Consider the following 19,485-nt stretch of genomic DNA (forward strand, 5'->3'; position numbering starts at 1 on the left):
TGAAAGGCATATTAAATGAAACTTCAAATTAAAGTTGTTTTCTTATTAAGACACTTAATAATATAATAACAAATCAAGCTTGGTCTTACCCTTTACTTTCAAGTCCTCCAAAACCTTTGATTGGACTGTTGAATCACTTACTAATTTGATCTCAATATTTCGAGCAGCCAATTGTAGCAGCTTTTCAAAAAGACGCTGACCCTAGGGAAAACATTAAGAGAGGAGAGTGAGGAAATATAGAATCATCTACTTTCTTGCTAAAGAATTAGGACGTAATTTTTTTTTTTAATGAAACAAGAAGGGTAAACAGAAAAACTGCATCAATCATTTACCACACCTTTATTATATTCTAGACATCGGGGTAAGTGCTAAGTTTCCAATAGAAGCAAAAAAAAAGTCTGTCCTCAAAGACCATGCAGTCTCCTGACAATTCACATACAAGAAGCCAAGGAAACTAATGAAATGAAATTAAACATATTCTTCTCCAAAATTTCCAGTGATTTATATTGGCTTCTGGATTTTTAAATATTTTAAAAAGAGATTTTCTTACAATAAATATACTTCATAAAGACAGCATGATATGACATATAGCTAGCCTTGGAGTTCAGATGGAAACTTCTTTTTTCTACTTATACAGTCAACTGTTCTTCAGTTTTTAGTCTTTAATTGTTGCTTGGGGGCAATAAGAGATTATGGACAGCAGTGGGGCAGGTAGAGCACTGGCCCTTGAGTCAGGAGGAGCAGAGTTCAAAATTGGTCTCAGATACTTATCAGCCATGTGACCCTGTGCAAGTCACTTAACCCTGTTTACCCAGTTCCTCATGTGGAAAATGAGTTGGAGAAGGATATAGCAAACCACTTTAGTATCTTTGCCAAGAAAACCCCTTAATTGGGTCATGAAGAGTCAGACAAGAGTGAAATGATTCAACCACCACAACAAAATATGAGATTAAGTGATTAGTCCAGGATCACATAACCAGTCAGAGGGAAGATTTGAACTTGGGTCTTCCTGACTGGTTTTCTATCCATGCAGTTTCATGTGCATGTATATTTGTGGAGCAATGCTTTGTAAAAAAAAATTCAAAAGTGTTAAAATATTTTTTATCAATCATTAGAAAGGAGATTTTATGTATCACAGAGCTCAAAAGGCGGTGTCTGCCCATGTGCATATACCCATTTACTATGGAAAGGCTGAATAACAATTTCCAACTTTAAGATAACTGCTAGGCATTCTACCTAATATACTACACTGCTTTGTGGTTAGTCCTTTACACAATACTAAGTGCTATCTCCAGCTACTCAGGAGACTCTTCTTTAGGTCTCCACACTTTGCATGGTGTTTGTAAATCACGTCTAAGATAAACAATCGGATCTAGTGAAGATATCAATAGCTTTCAAGGTAGTGAAATCTCATTTTATTGCTGGAAAAAAACAAGAAAAAAAATTGTAACAAATATACATTGTCAACAAAACACATTCTCTCATTGGCCATGTCCAAAAAATATGTCTCATTCTGCATCCTTAGTCCTTCACCATTCTGTTAGGAATTAGACAGCATATTTCATCATGATTTCTCTGGAATCCTGTATGATTGCTGAGTTGTTGTAGCTTTCAAAGTTGTCTGTTTTTTACAATGTAATTATATAAATTGCTCTCTTGGTTCTGGTCATTTCTTTCTTAATTGGTTTATACAAATCTTTCAAATGATGACATTTCTGATTATACTTTAGATGATGCAGTACTATAAATTTTGGGAAGCGCAAGGTTTGAAACTGCCTTACCATTATCAGACACTTCCTAGCTGTGTGATCCTTGTTTGGAAGTCATTTAACTTTTCTCAGCTTTGGTTTCCTCATCTGCAAAATGGGAATAATATCTAAAGCACTTACCTCATAGTTGTTGGATTAACTAAAATTATGTGTGTAAGCTGCTTTACAAAATTAAAAATGCCACACAGATGAGAGTTATTATTTTTAGTTATTGATTTTTTATTGAAGTAGTGGATGAATTTAAGTCTGAAGTCTACGGGCTAAATATAGTGCTCTGTACAAAATAAGTAGAGGCAGCTAGGTGATTCAGTGGATGGAGCACTGGACCTGGACTCAGGAAGTCCTAAGTTCAAATCCAACTTCAGAAACTTACTTGCTATATATCCCTGGGCAAATCACTTAACCCTGTTTGCCTCAGTTCCTTCTGTATAAATGAGCAGGAGAAGGAAATGGCAAATCACTCCTGTATCTTTGCCAAGAAAATCCCATGGATAGTTGAACAACAACAACAAAGTGGGTGTGCAGCAAATGCCTTAGTGGATGTTAAGCATTAGATATTTCTACAAGGACAAATTTAGAAAGTTACAAGATATTCAAAATGGAATGAATGGCATTAACAGACATTGCAAAACAAGCTTAACTACAGCATTCACTATCAGTGATTACATAATTATGTTTTTTACAGACACCTCTGTGTAAATACTAAGGCTGTGAGAAAAGTAAAAATGTGCTTCCTGTAATCACAGTCTGTCTGGATCTGCGTAGCTTGGACTACCCATTTCTGCTTGTTTAGAAGACGCCTGATAGCCTTTGTTTTTAGTCTCATAAAAATAGCACTTTGAGAACCAGTGATGAGTTCCAGAGCCATAAATACAGGCTAGATAGGAGAGTTATTCTGTTTCATATGAACCAAATATATGGTGTGATTATTAATTCAGAGCAACAAAGCTCACATTAAAAACATGCAAATATACTAGCACTTTAGTATACATGGCAAAACCAAAGCCTCTTCTCTGGTTGTGAGGATAGGAAAAGTAAAAAGTAGTCACTGCTTAATAGTAATGTGGCTATAAATATCAGTGCTGGCCTACGGGCTCTAGTGATTGAGAAGTCAACTGCTGGACCTTTTAGTAAGGTGACTGGGACTAACAAAGTTGGGAAAATCAGGTTATATGCAATATATTAGGGAAGTTGGAGTTATAATCAAGTGAGAGTTCAACATATTCACAGATTTATTTATTACAATTCAAAATATGAAGTTTAAATTAGTGTAACTTATTGAACATGTTAAGCATTTAGAAACAGATATAAAAGTACAAGGTGCTAGGCATTTTAAAACTTCCTAGAAATGCACAATGCCCTTGAAAGCTATGGTTTAATTTTTAAAACTGAAAATAAATATTGCACTGTTTATTCTCTGCACAGAATAGATGATTAATAAATATTTGCCACTGTGAAACTTATAAGGGATATAAAATTGCTATTTAATTCAAGCATATCAGTGAAGTTTTCATCACCATCCACTAATAAAATATCTCTGAGTATCAATCACCCTTTGACAGGAAGATGAGTCCTTAGTCTTAGGTTATTCTGAGTCCAAGATGGTGACAAGAGAGGACCTGAAACAAAGCATGTGTTTAATTCAATTAGACGCAAATTTACTCAGTGTCTATAAAACACGGGAGGCAGGGAAGGGAGGTCAGAATGAGGGTGATCATCTAGGAAAACAGGCAGCATTTTAGGGTAAAAAGCAGCTTCAAAGAGTGAGACAAGGTGAGAAGTAAGACAGGAGACTGTGATCAAAAAAGTGGAATTTTGGAGTCCAAGAATACTTTTCAGTGATAGTGAAATCTAAGGTAGGACCATGCCTATGAGTAGTTAAGTTATAACTGAGAGGGAAATCATAAAGCTGATGAACTGCACAGCTGGGTATTAGCTCTTAAATATGAACATTGAAGTCATGAAGGGTGATTGCAGTGATTGGGGTGGAAAGGAAGAAAGATACTGAGTGAGGTGCCCAAGTCATTAAAAGAGAATGGATTGGGAAGCAGAACCAAGATGACAGAGAGAAGCCAGGAAGCTGCTTGAGCTCTACCCAGTTTCCCTCAAAATAAATGTTAAAGTCAAGCCTCTAAATGGATTCTGGAGTGACAAAACACTCAAAAAGATGGAGTGAAATAATTTTCCAGCTTAAGACAACTTAGGACTTCAGGAAAGGTCTGTCCCACTTGGGTAAAAGGGGAGAGCAGTCCATTGCAGATGGTGTTTAGGCAAGACACGGCACAGATCAGCAACCAGTCCTAGCTGAACAGGTAAGTGGCACATCAGGCCAGTTGTGAGGCTTCTAGCCCTAGAACAGAGGGCAAACTGTCAGCCCTGGAACCCTGGCACAACAGGAACAACTAGTCCCCCCAGTGCAGTGGGCAAGCTTCAGGCACCTGAGTCTTCCATATGGTAAGCCAGTGACAAGAAGCTTGGGACAGTACCCCTCTACCCCAGGAGCAGATCTCAACTTTTAAAAATGAGCACAAAATCAAAAAATCCTGCCAATAGAAAGCTACTATGGTGAAAGGGAAGATCAAAACACAAACTCAGAAGAAGACAGCAATGTCAAAATGCCTACATGTAAAGTCTCAAAGGGGAATATGAATTGGTCTCAAGCCCAGAAAATCCTGTTGGAAAACCTCAAAAAGGATTTTAAAAATCAAGTAAGAGAGGTAGAAGAAAAATTGGGCAAAGGAATGAGAGCTATGTAGGAGAATTATGAAAAAAGTCAATAGATTGGGAAAAAAAGCACAAAAAGTGATTGAAGAAAACTCCTTTAAAAGTAGAATTAGCCAAATGGAAAAAAGAGGTACAAAAGCTAAATGAAGAAAATAATTCCTTAAAAATTAGAATTGGGTAAGCAGAAGCTAATGACTCTATGGGAGACCAAGAATCAGTCAAAATCAAAAGAATGAAAAAAATGGAAGAAAATGTAAAATACCTCATTAGAAAAACCACCAACTTGGAAATTAGATTCTGGAGAGATAATTTAAGAATTACTGGACTACCTGAAAACCATGATAAAAAAGAACCTGCAAAGCATCTTTCAAGAAGTTATCAAGGAATGATGAGCAGGTCAACTTCAGAAAAACCTGGAAAAGACTTACATGAACTGATCCTGAGTGAAATGAGCAGAATCAGGAGAAGATTGTACACAGTAACAGCCACATTGTATGATGACTGACTTTGATAGACTTAGCTCTTCTCACCAATGCAAGGATATATGACTCCAAAAGACTCATAATAGAAAATGGTATCCATATCCAGAGAAATAACTTTGGAGTCTAAATGAAGAAGGAAGCATACTATTTGCTCTCCTTTTGTTGTTTTGTTTCTTCTTTTTCGTGGTTCCTCCCATTAGTTCTAATTCTTCTTTACATCATGATTAATGTGAAAATATGTTTAATATGAATGTATAAGTAGAGTCTATGTCAAACTGCATGCATCTTGGGGAAGGGGGAAGAAAGGGAGGAAGAGAAAATTTAAAACTCAAAATCTTGTGGAAGTGAATGTTGAAAACTAAAGAAAAATAAATAAATTATAAAATAAAATAAAAAAAAGAAATTATCAGTGAAAACTGCCCTGATATCCTAGAACCAGAGGGTAAAATAGTCATGGAAAAATCCACCAATCACCTCCTGAAAGAGATCCCCAAGCAAAAACTTCAAAGAATATTGTAGCCAAATGCTGGAACTATCAGGTCAGGGAGAAAATACTGCAAGTAGCCAGAAAGAAGCAATTCAAATTTCAAGGAGTCACAGTTAGGATTACACAAGACTTAGCAGCTTCTACATTAAAGAATTGGAGGACTTAGAATACGATATTCTGGAGGGCAAAAGATCTCGGATTACAGGATTACAAGAATCCAATATCCAGTAAAGTTGAATATAATCTTTCAGGGGAAAAGATGGATATTCAAGGAAATAGAGACTTTCAAACTTTCCTGAAGAAAAGACCATACCTGAACAGAAAATTTAATTTTCAAATACAAGATTCAAGAGAAACATAAAAAGGTAAACAGGAAAGAAAAACAGTGCTATTCATTGTGATTGCTCATTGGTAGGTCAAACTAATATAATAAAAATGACAATTCTACCTAAATTAATTTGCTTATTCAGTGTCATACCAATCAAACTACCAAAAATTATTTTATAAAGCCAGAAAAAAATAACAAAACTCATCTGAAAAAACAGGTCAAGAATATCAAGGGGATTAATAGAAAAAATACAAAAGAAGATGGCTTAGCTGTACAATATCTAAAACTAAATTATAAAGCAGCAATCATCAAAACTATTTGGTGCTGGCTAAGAAATAGAGTGGAGCATCAGTGGAATAAGCTAGGCACATAAGACACAGAAGTAAATGACTATAGTGATCTACTGCTTGATAAACCCAAAGATACCAGCGTCTGGGATAAAAACTCAGTATTTGACAAAAACTGCTGGGAAAACTGGAAAATAGTTTGGCAGAAACTAGGCAAAGACCAATATCTCACACTGTATACCAAAATAAGGTCAAAATGCATATATGGTTTAAACATAAAGAGTGGTACCATAAGCAAATTAGTCAAGTAAATTAGTTAACTTGTCAGATCTATGGAAAAGGAAAGAATTTATGACTAAACAAGAGAAAGAGAAATTATGAAATGCAAAGTGGATAATTTTGATTATATTAAATTTAAAAGGTTTCACACAAACAAAACCAATACACACAAGATTAGAAGGAAAACAGAAAGTCAGGAAACAATTTTTATAGCCAGTGTTTCAGATAAAAATTCTCATTTCTAAAATATAGAGGACTGAATCAAATTTATAAGAATGTCATTCCCTAATTGATAAATGCTGAAAGGATATGAACAGGCAATTTTCAAATAAAAAAAATTAAATCTATTTATAGTTACATGGAAAAAATGCTCTGAGTCACTATTGATTAGAATAATGCAAATGAAAACAACCGAGGTACCACCTTATACCTATTGGATTGGCTAATATGACAGAAAAGGAAAATGATAAATGTTGGAGAAGATGTGGGAAAATGGGAACACTACTGAATGGTTGGTGGAGTTGTTAACTGTTCTAACCATTCTGGAGAGCAATTTGGAACTATGCCCATAGGGCTATAAAACTGTGCATACCCCTTGATCCATCAATATCACTACTAGGTCTGTATCACACTCTCTCTTAGAGAGGGAGCAGGGAAGTCAGGTAGGGACAAAAATTTGGAACTCAAATCTTACAAAAATGAATGTTGAATACTATCTTAACATGTAATTGGAAAAAATAAAATAGCATTAGGTACAAAAAAGAAAAGAGATTACTGATATTTCTATTGCCTAAATGAAGGGATAAATGTTTAAGTACTTAGGTTCAAAAAAGTGATATCTCAAATGTAGACTAGGGGAGGTATAACCAGTGTAAAGGAAATCAATTAATATTATTTTGATTTCTTTTTAGTTTGATTTTAGGTTTACACTCCTCTCTTGAGGAAAAGCTAGCCCTAACCTAAGTTAGACTAACAAAAATAGTCTCAAGTCTAGTTTACCTATAGACTTCGTGATCTGGTAGAATGAGAAGACTTCATTATTTAGTAGCACGTAATTTAGAAGAATAAAATAATCATAAGATTTTAAGGTTTTCTAAAAAGTCTGATTTTCTCTTTTTAGAAGAAAGGGGCTTTGAAAAAAGTCCAAGTTCCCCTTTCTGGCAGCTGGAGAAAGGTAAGTCAGAGGTTAAGTTCTTTTTTCCAATCTTGGTGGATGAGCTCCTCTTTTTTTGTTTGTTTGTTTTTTTCCCCTGAGCTAGAATCTAAGTTGAGTAATGGTATTTTCTAAGGAAGATGGCAGGTGAATGTTAACTACTCTTTCCCAGTATACTTTACAAAAGGTACCACCTGTAAAGAAAGGACTTCTGGGTAGGATTAAGGAACCCTGGGAAAAACTAACTATTCAGGTGACCTGCCCTTTCCAATTGAATTAGATTCAAAACAAGTGTCTGTATTTTTTTATTCCTTTTTTTGGTTATAAAAATCTGTAAATCACTCCTTGTCTTTGACAAGTTAGGTGACCTGATTTGATATGCAAATGTTAGCTTTGCAAATTAGATCATAAATGATTCTGTAACTTTGTCCTCAGTTTCCATTTTATTTCAGATAATTAATTTTAATACCAAGCAATAGTTCCCTGGTGGGGTGAGGGTGTGTGGGAGGTTGGAGGAAAAGGACAGAGACAATCTGGGAGTTTTAAAGAACTACAAAGTTTATGATGAGTTAACATTGTGTCATTGTAGCCCAAAAAGGCAATGATCTCTTAGATTATATTAATAGAAGAATAGGATTTAGAGTAAGGAAGACAATACTGCTACATTCTGTATTAGTCTGGTTGTATCTATATTATTGTGTTCTTCTTACATCAAGATTAAATATGTCTTATGAAAGAAGATACCATCTGCATCCAGAGAAAGAACTGATAAATAGAAGTATGTATAGAACGGTTCTACATATGTATACACACACATTTGTGTCTAATAGTAACCATCTCTAAGGTGGGGGAGGGAAGGAAAAAAAGAAAAAATAATTACATGATAACTATTACATATTTAAAAGGAATAGCAAGTTGTAATAATAGATTTAAGTTTCGTCAACAATCACCTTCCCCGCCCTCCCCGCCCCTCATTCTACTATGTTATGGAAATACTTGTTCTATTTCTTAAAGTTCAGAATAAAATAAATAAAATTTTTAAAAAAAGAATAAAAAAGATTAAATATGGTTCTCTGTAATGTCCACTCATTGCTCCTTCTTTCTGATTTCTGGGGCCAAATAAACAAAGCCTAATCCCCCTTCTAAAGTACAGCCTTTCAAAAACTTGACAAAACCTGGCAAAGCTGAGTCTTCTGTATGCTTAATAGCCCCATTCCCCTGCACCCAGGAAATCCTTGTATGCTCTATTCTCTTGTCTCAGTTGCCCTTTTCTGGACACACTTCAGTTTATCTTTGCCTTTTCTAACATTGAAAGTCATAGATCTAGAGATGGAAGGGACCTCCGAGGGATTAGGAATTAAGACATAATCATTTTGCCACACCCTCTCACCCCAACTCAATTAACTCTAGTGGCTCCCTATTACCTATATGATCAAATATGAAATCTTCTGTTTGGCATTTAGAGCCCTTCATAATCTGGCTCCTTCTGATCTTTCCAGTCTTTTTATACTTTAATCATCTCCACATACTTTACAATCCAGCAACATTTAACCTTCTTCCCTTTCCTTAAGCATGACACTTTATCTTCCAACTCGATGCTTTCTCATGCCTGTCCTGCTTGCCTGGAATGCTATCCCTTCTCATATTCACCTACTGGCTCACCTAAGTTCACTTAAGACTCAGTACAAATCCCACTTTCTACAAGATGCCTTTTCTGGCTTCCCAGACTCTTTCTTGCTTCTGCCTTCCCTCTGAGATAATCTTCTAATTACACTGTGTGTGTGTATGCATATATGTGTGTATATAGATATGGAGGTGTGTGGAGATAGATAACTGCCAAGCCTAGAGGCCTGTATTGGGCTACCCGAGTCTTTCTTACCTGTCCAGGTCTTCGGCTGGCCACGCCGGATGCACGTATGAGAGAAAGGACGTTCCAGAGTCAAACAGGGGTTGAGCTTTATTACAGGGTTTCGGTTACAAGTGCAGGGGCTCTTCTTTCTTAGGACGAAGAGGGGGAGATTTCCTAAGAAGGCTAAGCTTAAGGGAATGGAAGTAGAAGTACAAGCGGGGAGAGAGGGGGAGGGGAGAGAGGAAAGAAAAGAAGCGGAGTCCTACTTTTCTCTTTGGCTCCACACGTGCTAAGAGCTTTCTGGCTTCCTCAATCCTACTTAATCTTCAGCCACACAGTTTGCATCTCAATACCATGCTGTTAGGTAACTAGGTGTGCTCCAATCCGGGACGACCTCGAGGGCAGGGAGACTCCACCCATCAGGTATCTCCGGGGGAGAGGCGGAAATACCCGAGCTAGCCGAGCTAGCTCGGTCTGACCTTCTCGAACCCCCGCTGTTCATGGAGGGCCTCGTAAGACTCTAAGATTTAGAAGTCCCACTTTTACCTGCCCGAGACTGTCCACACGGAATTGAGCTTCCAGTCCCAACATATCCCCTTCTTTGTTATGCGCGGAGCGCACCTGGCTCTAGAGCAAACAGTGGCTGGAGGCTGAGTGGATTAGGAAGGCCTTTAGCATATGAGTACCTTACAACAAGACTTCATTCACACAGAAATCTGCAGCTAGCACAACTGACAAAGGGAGGCATCAAATAAAACAAAGATGAAACTAAATGGCTGAGTTACAACAGGGGAAGTGCAATCAACTAAAATCCCAAAGCATATTTTAAGAGAAGCAGGTGGTGTAGGCGCCTTACACGTCACCACTCCCTTAATCTTGCAAATGGATCTATACAGGTGGAAAATTGGTCACCTCCTCCCCACCCAAGTGTCCTGGGTTTGTGATATCAAAGTCCTCATTCAGCTGGCGAAAAAAGGATGCCTAGATGGGAAACTGTCAGCAGCAGTGTCTGCGGTTGTGATGAGGGCTGCTTCCTCTCTGGGCAGCAAGGTTAAAGCTGTCAGCAGCAGGCTCAGGTGGTGTATGATCCTTCTCCGGGGTCTCTGGGCTCTCCGGGGTCTCCGCCTCCTGCGTCTCCGTCGTCTCCGACCTCGGTTCCCACCTACGGATCCTTCTAATGGGAATCCACGCATCACCTTTTCCTGTGGAGACACAAACATACCCTGGACCCCATATTAGTATCTTATACGGACCTTTCCATTTCCCTGAGGCCATATCCTTTACCATGGCCCATGTGTCTTTATATCCAGCCTGGGTATTACTTTCCTTGCGGGGTTGTCTTGGAAAAGTCACAAAATGTCTCATAGCTGGAGTAGTATGTGAGTTTCTTGAGATATGCAAAAAATTGTGTGTATACACAGCTGTATCAAGCTCTGATTGTGTTAGGCGACCTTTTCCCCTTCTTTGTTTAGCGAGGATCGCCTTTAAGGTAAAATTGATAAGAATGCATAGTGGCTGGTTACTTTGGTATAGCAGCTGCCAGGAGCTTACAAATGCTTGATTAACATCTGTAAGGAACCTGAACTTTACTGATTTTTTCTTTATAACAAACACAGAAGCATTCCAGGGTGCTAATTGCTCCTTAACCAGTATTTGTAATGCCTGGAGTTTTTCTGAAGTCAGAGACCATTGCTCCACCCAAATCGGGGTGTCTGACTTCCAATTCAAGGGTGGGGACTCCAGTACAACTGCAATGGCCCTTACTAAAAATTTGATAGCTTCATCCCGAGGCGGCTCATAATGTCCCTGCCCCAGATGTTAAAACTAAGTCCTGGAATCACCAACGGCCATACGGTCCTTTGGCGATCCTCTGCCTCCCACTTTACTGGGTGCATTGTCTCTAAGGTATTTTGGCACCCTCCTATTCCCCACACTGGTCTCTGGCTTTCTTTAAGCTTCCAGTGCCTTAAGGGAAGGGCAATAGCTATGGGAAGCTGATCCTGGCCCCTCCCTGTACTTATTTCTTTCTGCCCAGGGGTAAGGCAGGCTCTAGCTAAGCTCTTCCAGTCATTAGGAGTCAGAACGAACTGACCGCTGAGAGTTTCAAGCATGGCTATAACAAAGGGTGAATTAGGGCCATGCTTGGTACAAGCCTCTTTAAGAGTCGCCACTCTCTTCCACTCTATAGGTATGTGGCTCCTCCGAACCCCACCAGGGACACTGGGGTCCGCTATTTCTAACACAGGAAATGTCCCTACATCTTCTCCATTCTCTATAGCCTTTCTTATTCCTTTTTCCAAACTGGACTGTGGCCCTGAACTGTCTGACCAATGGAGCAGGTTATAAGGAGGCGCGGAGGGAAGGCACGGCGTATTCTCCCCTGCCTCGCCTTTCCCATCCTCTAGATGGAGCTCCGAATCTATTTTTTCTTTATGCTCCTTAACTTTCCGCTTAACTTTCTGCTTGCCTGGGTCCTCCCCTCCCCTCTCTCCGCTTCCACTCTTATTCCAATCCCGCCCTGGCCTCTCCGGCCCTTCCAGCAGGCTTTTAATTACACCGAATATCAGGAAATCTAAATCCTCCAGCTCCCCAGGGTATTGTTGCTCGTAAGCAGTCATTTGCTCTCCGACCGCTCCCCATTTTTCTCTTGATATTCCTGCCTGCTTGAGCCAAGGAGAAACTTTCCAAATCCTTTCACAAAATTCTCGGAGGTCATCTAACTCTATTGTGACCCCCGCCTTCCTGCATTCCCTGTGAAGTGTCTCAGCCCAGACCTCCTGTTCCTCTGGCTTTATTACTGGCAATAGATTCCCCATCTCCGCCCTTTTCCCAGGGGTTTGGGAAGCTTCTCTCCCCTTTCTCTCCTTCCGAATCTAGGATTCGGGACTCGCTTCTTTCACAGCCCCTTCCGGGTGTACCCCAAAAGCACCCAGGATTATCTACGCTCCCAATCCCTGTTGGGACGCCAACTGCCAAACCTAGAGGCCTGTATTGGGCTACCCGAGTCTTTCTTACCTGTCCAGGTCTTCGGCTGGCCACGCCGGATGCACGTATGAGAGAAAGGACGTTCCAGAGTCAAACAGGGGTTGAGCTTTATTACAGGGTTTCGGTTACAAGTGCAGGGGCTCTTCTTTCTTAGGACGAAGAGGGGGAGATTTCCTAAGAAGGCTAAGCTTAAGGGAATGGAAGTAGAAGTACAAGCGGGGAGAGAGGGGGAGGGGAGAGAGGAAAGAAAAGAAGCGGAGCCCTACTTTTCTCTTTGGCTCCACACGTGCTAAGAGCTTTCTGGCTTCCTCAATCCTACTTAATCTTCAGCCACACAGTTTGCATCTCAATACCATGCTGTTAGGTAACTAGGTGTGCTCCAATCCGGGACGACCTCGAGGGCAGGGAGACTCCACCCATCAGGTATCTCCGGGGGAGAGGCGGAAATACCCGAGCTAGCCGAGCTAGCTCGGTCTGACCTTCTCGAACCCCCGCTGTTCATGGAGGGCCTCGTAAGACTCTAAGATTTAGAAGTCCCACTTTTACCTGCCCGAGACTGTCCACACGGAATTGAGCTTCCAGTCCCAACAGATAACATATATAATCAATATATATCTATACTGTCTGTGTATCTAGAAAGAGAATGTTTCAGTCATTTCTGTTGTGTCCCATTCTTCATGACCCATTTTGGGGGTTTTCTTGGCAGGGATACTGGAGTGGTTTGTAATTTCCTTTATGGATGAGAAAACAATCAAATAGGTTTAACTGACTTGCCCAGGGTCACACAGCTAGTTCATGTTTGAGGTTGGATTTGAACTCAAGTCTTCCTGACTCTAGGCCTGGCACTCTAGCCACTGTGCCACCTAGCTGCTAGCGCTCTCTCTCTCTCTCTCTCTCTCTCTCTCTCTCTCTCTCTCTCTCTCTCTCTGTCTCTCCTGTCTGTCTCTTTTTCTCTGTCTTCCTCCCTCTAGTCCTTCCTCCCTCACATACATATATACACATATATACTACTACATATAGCATATAAATATATGGATATTTTACACAATCATTGCATATTGCATTCTCTGTTTGAATATGAGGGGCACTCTTGAGGGCAAAGATCATGTTGTTTTTTTTCTTCATCTTTCTCTGCATCCCCAGGGCTTAGCTTAATACCTGGCACATAGGAAGTGCTAATAAATGTTTGTTATCAACTGATTGACTGATAGCCATAGGCCAGGATAAGTATCAAGCAGAAAAAAAGCTCTTTGACTATATTGTACCCAGGATGTATTAAAACGTTAGCATTCAAGAGCCTTCTCACTTAATTGTATTAGGAGATGGGGAGGGTTAAGACTTATTGTGGCCTACAGGGTTCTGGAAATAAGCCTTTGCTGAGGATGTCTCCAAGGTGAAACCTCTTCTTCTCTTTGAACACCTGAGGTCAAAGCTTAGCCAGAAATCTAGGGGCATAGACACTTTCCCAGGTAGAGACCTCTCATTGGGAAAATTCTATTGCATTAATTAAACCTGCAAGGATTAAATGATTGGTGCCAGCTGAGGGGTTCTCATGGAGAGGAGCACATATTACCAGTTAATTCATCAGTAAACAGATTTTGTCCCATTAAGGGTTTTAATTATTCTGTGCAGTGCATTATGACTCCATTATCTAATGACAGTTCTCTACAATTATGTGTCCCCATGGTGGGGGATGAACACAGTCATCCCAGCAAGGAGCAGATGAAGAGCAGATTCATGCTCCATGTGATTAGCATTTGGAGACCCCACTGTTTGAGGGTATGGGGTGTGGGGAAGCTTGGCTATGAACAAACTCATCTCAACAATAATGGGCTCTAGAATGGCAACTCCTATAGGGTGAGAGATTAGAAGTAGGAATGGTGCATTGGTATAAAAGACATCAGATTGAGTGCTACAGGGATGCAAAGAAGCACATTTGGTTATGCTCCAATATCCGATCTAGAATCAAGTGCTGACAGAAGATCTTCCCTAAATGCCATAATCCAAGAGCATTTCCTGTCTAAGAAGATGGAGAAAGTAGCAGCCAGTAAGCATTAGGTCCCTTATAGCTTCAAATGAAAGAATTCTTTGTAATGCGTTAAACAAAAATAAGGAGATTAGGAGATAAAGGGTGGGGTATAGGAATAAAATGGAGTTAAGTTTTGGACATATTGATTTTGAGATGCCTATGGAACATCAAGGTGGAAAGATGTATATAGTCAATTAATCAACAAATAAGTATCATGTTCTCTGTTCCAGGAAGAGTGCTAGGTGCTAGGGATATAAATAAAAAAAATAAATTAAGCAATTCCTACTCTCAAGTAGCTTACATTCTATTGGGTAAAACAAGTACATATATGAGTATATATGGGATAAACATTAAAGAATAAATACAAAGTAGAGAAGATAATATCAAGAAAGGCTATAGCAATACAATAAGGGAGGCACAAAATATGATGGCACTTTAGAAGAGGAAGAAATCACTGCAGGTTGTGGGCATCAGGGCATCACAGAGAAGGTAACACTTGGAGGGGACCTTGAAAGAGAAGCAGAACTCACCAATTAATCAAACATTGCTGGAACACTTGTTTGGTGGAGAAAAGGGCAGAAAAATAGTGATGGTGATTTAATCAGTCGATCAATACACATTTATTAGGTGCCTACTATATGCCAGGTGATGTCCCCAGACTATCATAGTCTATTTCTACGCCTATTATTCTCCAGAAGTAGTCATCCAGCTTTGCAGCAGGGAGACTCTGTGTGTTACCTGGAAATTCCCAGTTCAGTAACTTTAGAAAACAGCTGCCAAGACAATAAAATGAGATTAGAGAAATGAGGGGAAGTAGATCAGCTAAATATAGGAGAGAAAAAAATCTATGGAAAACCACTGAAAAGGGGCCAATAATCGAATCTAAAAGATTTAAAACAAACCAGACTGGTTAAAGAATTAGGTGGTTCTACAGAAAAGAATTTAAATGGTTTCTGCTGGGTTAGCTTTTGCTAATGATGGTGTTTATGAATTTATATCAAGGGTGATTCTTTTCCCTAGGGACAAAAACCTGAGCATGCTTTGCTGATATTAAGAATTCTCACACCCTCCTGTGAGACAGGTAGGAAGAGAATTAATATAATTTAACAGGAAAACTGGAAAATACGGAATAAAGAGTATTTTTTATTGTTTTAAAAATGTATGTTTTATAGTTAGTGACCATCAGTAAAATATTCAAGTACACAATTATATTTGAAGTTATAAATCCATTATTTGTAGTTTGCAAAATGTATATATTAATTTTAATAACTTTTTTGAAGGGATGAGAACTGGATCTGTGATCTCATTAGTGTGGAGAACTCCCTCAATCAAGCCCATGTAAAAGGGCAACTCTCTTAAAAGTATCACAGAATTGCCTGAGGCACCAAGATGTCTAGTAACTCAGCCACTGTCACACAGTCACTCTGTGCCAAAGGGCCCTGCTGTACCCAGCTCTTTCAGACTCTAAGGCTAGTTCTCAATTCAACACCACACCACGTTGTTTCTTTCTTCTTTTAAATAAAATAAAACAACTACATTCTGTTTGTTTTCATGCATTCTGTCCTCTAAGTATTTTTTAAGACTTCATGCTATTATTATTTTTACATAGTTGTAGACTGTGTATATTGTTTTTATTTTGCTTTCTCATCCAAACATCTGTAAATGTTTTTCCCTCTTTATCCAACAGAAATCTCGGATCCCTCTAAAGAGATTTTTCTAAAAAAAAAAGAGCCACTGAATCAGGACTAGAATTTTTGATTGTGGAGCCTTGTCTATGACATCAAGGAATAAAATGTTCCCCCTGAAGGGGAAGAGAGTGCAAAAAGTTCACCACCTCATTTTGCAGGAGAGGAAACTGAGACCTGGAGAGATCAAGTGATTTGAACAAGGTCACGCAGGTTACTGAGTCAGAAGAACGATTTGAATCCACATTCTCTCATTCAAGATCTGCATTCTTTCTAATGTCCCAAATAATTAAGCTCCTCAAATAACAATAAATCTTGGGCATTTGTAAAAATGACAAGGACAGGCAAGAGGATCTCTAATGTAGCTTCCAATTCTAATAGAGATGATTCTATAAGAAGAAACTAGGATTTATGGTTTACATAGCCATCTTCCTCTAGCATACCAAACATGGAATATAAGTTAAAATGGATCCTATCTTCTTTTATTCTTACTCATTTTTGAATCTATAAGATAAAGACACTAAACTAAATTGGTTAGTAAGATCAAATTCAGGTATCCTGACTTCCATCCACATGTTCTTCCCATTGGGCCACTTTCTTTTCTCAGATTACTATTCCACATAATATAAAACTAAGCTCCAGGTACAATTAGTTGACCATCACAAAAGAAAAACTCAAAAAATAAGCTTCATAGATCAAAGAAAGCACTTAATTGCTATTTTTTTAAAATGTTATTGAAATTCCCTTCTGTAGATGCAGAAATTACTTCCTGGAAGGACACTCGATGGCTTTTATAACATCCAAGGCACATTCAAGGTTGATATGTATATATGGGGACAAGTATAACTATTTTATAGAGTGGTAGGTTTGATAATGGAAAGCACACTACATTTAGAATCAAAGACTTGATTTCCAGTCTTCATTCTGTCACTTCTGACTGTCTAATCTTAAGTCACTTAACCCTTCTTTGACTCAGTTACTCCATCTGTATAATGCGGATAATAATACCTGTATCACCTACCTAAGAGAGTTGTTAAAAGAGGAAAGTGAGTTAATGTATATAAAATAATTTACAGAGCAGTGTAAGATCATATATTTGGGGCTGGATGAGAATTTAAAGTTTAGATCCACTCCCTCATTTTATATGGAAACTGAGACCTAGAGATGTTAACTAACTTCCCCCAGGACACAAAGGTAGTATAGTATATGATAAAGCTGGAATTTGGACTGAGGTCTTTCATTCTCCAAATCTAACACTATTTCCCATTGTGTTAGTTTTTAATCGTAATGAGATTTTTAAAATCATAATCATTTATTGAGAACTCGTATGTGTAGAGAAGTGGAGGTGTTATTTAAGAATGGATGATGCTCTCTTGCTACAATGTTGCTATTTCCTGTCATACTAAAACTGCCCAAATCTAACAGCACTATTGGAAAGGAGAAACTGATAAATGATCTCATTATTTCCAAGCATAGGACATAGTGTTATAATAATAAGAATGTTAACTCTGCTTTTTACCATCACAGAAGACAAAATAGAAATAAAAAGTCTTTAGATTTAGCAGGAAAATTTAGGTTAGATATTAAGAAAGAACTTCCTAAAGCTAGAGGTTATTTAACTAGATGGGACAGGAAGCCTAATTTTTCTCTAAAAAGTTCTAAAAACTAAAAAGAGGATGGATTCTCATTGAACAGATGGTTTAGGGATGGAATAGTTCTAATTAAAAAATTAAACTGTGCTTCAGTATGTCCTATAGTCCTATTGAAATAAGAGCACCCAGTACTCTGAGTTGAGGTGCCAACTGGGTGTAATGACTTTACTTTCTTTTTATTTAAGACTCATGAACTATTCTCTGTACTATCTCTCCAGTTTTAGTAATTCAGTAATTCCTGGACAGTTGAATGTTCCTTTTTCTTGTATCAATTAGTACAGGATTCAAATGCTCCCTAGGAAACCATCCATACTGACTTTAGAGCATTCTTGTATTCCCTTTTCTAAGAGAATGTACCCCGCTATAAAACCATGCTGGTCTTTGTAAAACCTGTATTTGACAAGGGAACAAATAAACAACCAAGTCCTGGATGAAGTCAGATGAATTGCACAATGTGAGTTTGCATTTTGCTCCCATCTTAGTTAATTTACACCAAGGCTTAAGATGCATTGCACCCTACCACCTCCATCCATTTAGAAAAGGCAAAATGGAACATGAACAATTTATCAATGACCTGCTGCAGGCATAGTGCATATGACAACCTTTCAGGACCCCAAGGATCTAAATTAAGAACAAACAATGAAAAGCATACTTTCCTATCCTTATCAGAGCTCTTTCCCCTTAGTCTGCCTATACTCTTGACTTCATTCAAAATCTACTCTTCATTAAAAATAACAATGATTTAGGCGACCAAAACACTTAAATTATTTAAAGAAATCTGTCTCAACTGTGCTTATCTCCTATCAGACAGGATGAAAGGTATCCAATTCTGTGAGCTTTTCTCTATAAATAAGAAAGTCTAGTTTCTCAATAAGATTGGCCCCTGATATATCAAAAAGACTTAATCAAATATTTATGTACCACATGATCAAGTTGTCAAATATTTAGCACCAAAAAGTTGTTAGGGCAGGAATTCTTAAATTTTTTTTTGTTTAATGGATTACTTTGGTGAAGTTTGGTGAAGTCTATGGACTCCTTATCAGAATAATGACTTTAGATGCATAAAATAAAATACATAGTATTACAAAGGAAATCAAGTACATTGAAAGACAGTTTAAATTTTTTTAAAGTTAAATTAAAAATGAAGGTTAAGAACCTCTATGTTAGAGATTAGAAATTCCCTGTAGCAAACTGATGGGCTACCAGCTTACACATCTCTTTCAAAGGTCATTGATAATCTCCTTATTACTGAAGACAATCTTCTTAATTCTTTTCCCTCTTGATCAGTTTGTAACCTTTGATGTTATTGACTAACTCTTCCTCATTGGTACTGTCTCCCATCTTCTTGATCATTCCCAGTTCCTGGTTCTTTCTTCTTTTTTCCCCATTTGTGCATCCTTCTCCACCAGAACATCCCTTACCCTGCCCAGTGCATGGCATATGATAAGAACTATATAAATGCTTATTTCCTTCCATTCCCATCCCCCCAACTTACCTCAAGGTTTATCCTCACTTCATTTCTCTCTCTACGCTCTCCCTTTGGTAATCTCTTCTACTCTCATAGCTTTAAGGATCCCCTCACGTAGTTGGGTCTCTAAATTCTACAAAATGATTAGAGGGCCCTTGGAGCACTTTCTAGCTGTAGATACATGGTTCTATTCCTATGATCCTGAACTCTTTCCCCAGTGCTGACCTCCCTGGAACTCCAGTTATCCATTTTGAACTGCCTATTAAAATTAAAATCAACAAAGTCAATTCAATTCAACAAACATTTAC

At 38.4% G+C, this 19,485-nt stretch overlaps 1 protein-coding gene across 3 annotated transcripts in view; it reads right to left on the reverse strand.

Annotated features, from left to right (window-relative positions):
* The window catches only part of PLD5 (phospholipase D family member 5), a 409,901-nt gene that overhangs the window by 143,761 nt on the left and 246,655 nt on the right, over positions 1-19,485 (reverse strand). For all 3 annotated transcript variants that reach the window (XM_072647590.1, XM_072647591.1, XM_072647592.1), the window contains one exon: positions 90-201. In XM_072647590.1, the coding sequence (XP_072503691.1) occupies positions 90-201 (112 nt within the window). The remainder of the gene's footprint in view (positions 1-89; positions 202-19,485) is intronic.

Source organism: Notamacropus eugenii, chromosome 2, assembly GCF_028372415.1.
Source record: "Notamacropus eugenii isolate mMacEug1 chromosome 2, mMacEug1.pri_v2, whole genome shotgun sequence".
NCBI lineage: Eukaryota > Metazoa > Chordata > Mammalia > Diprotodontia > Macropodidae > Notamacropus > Notamacropus eugenii.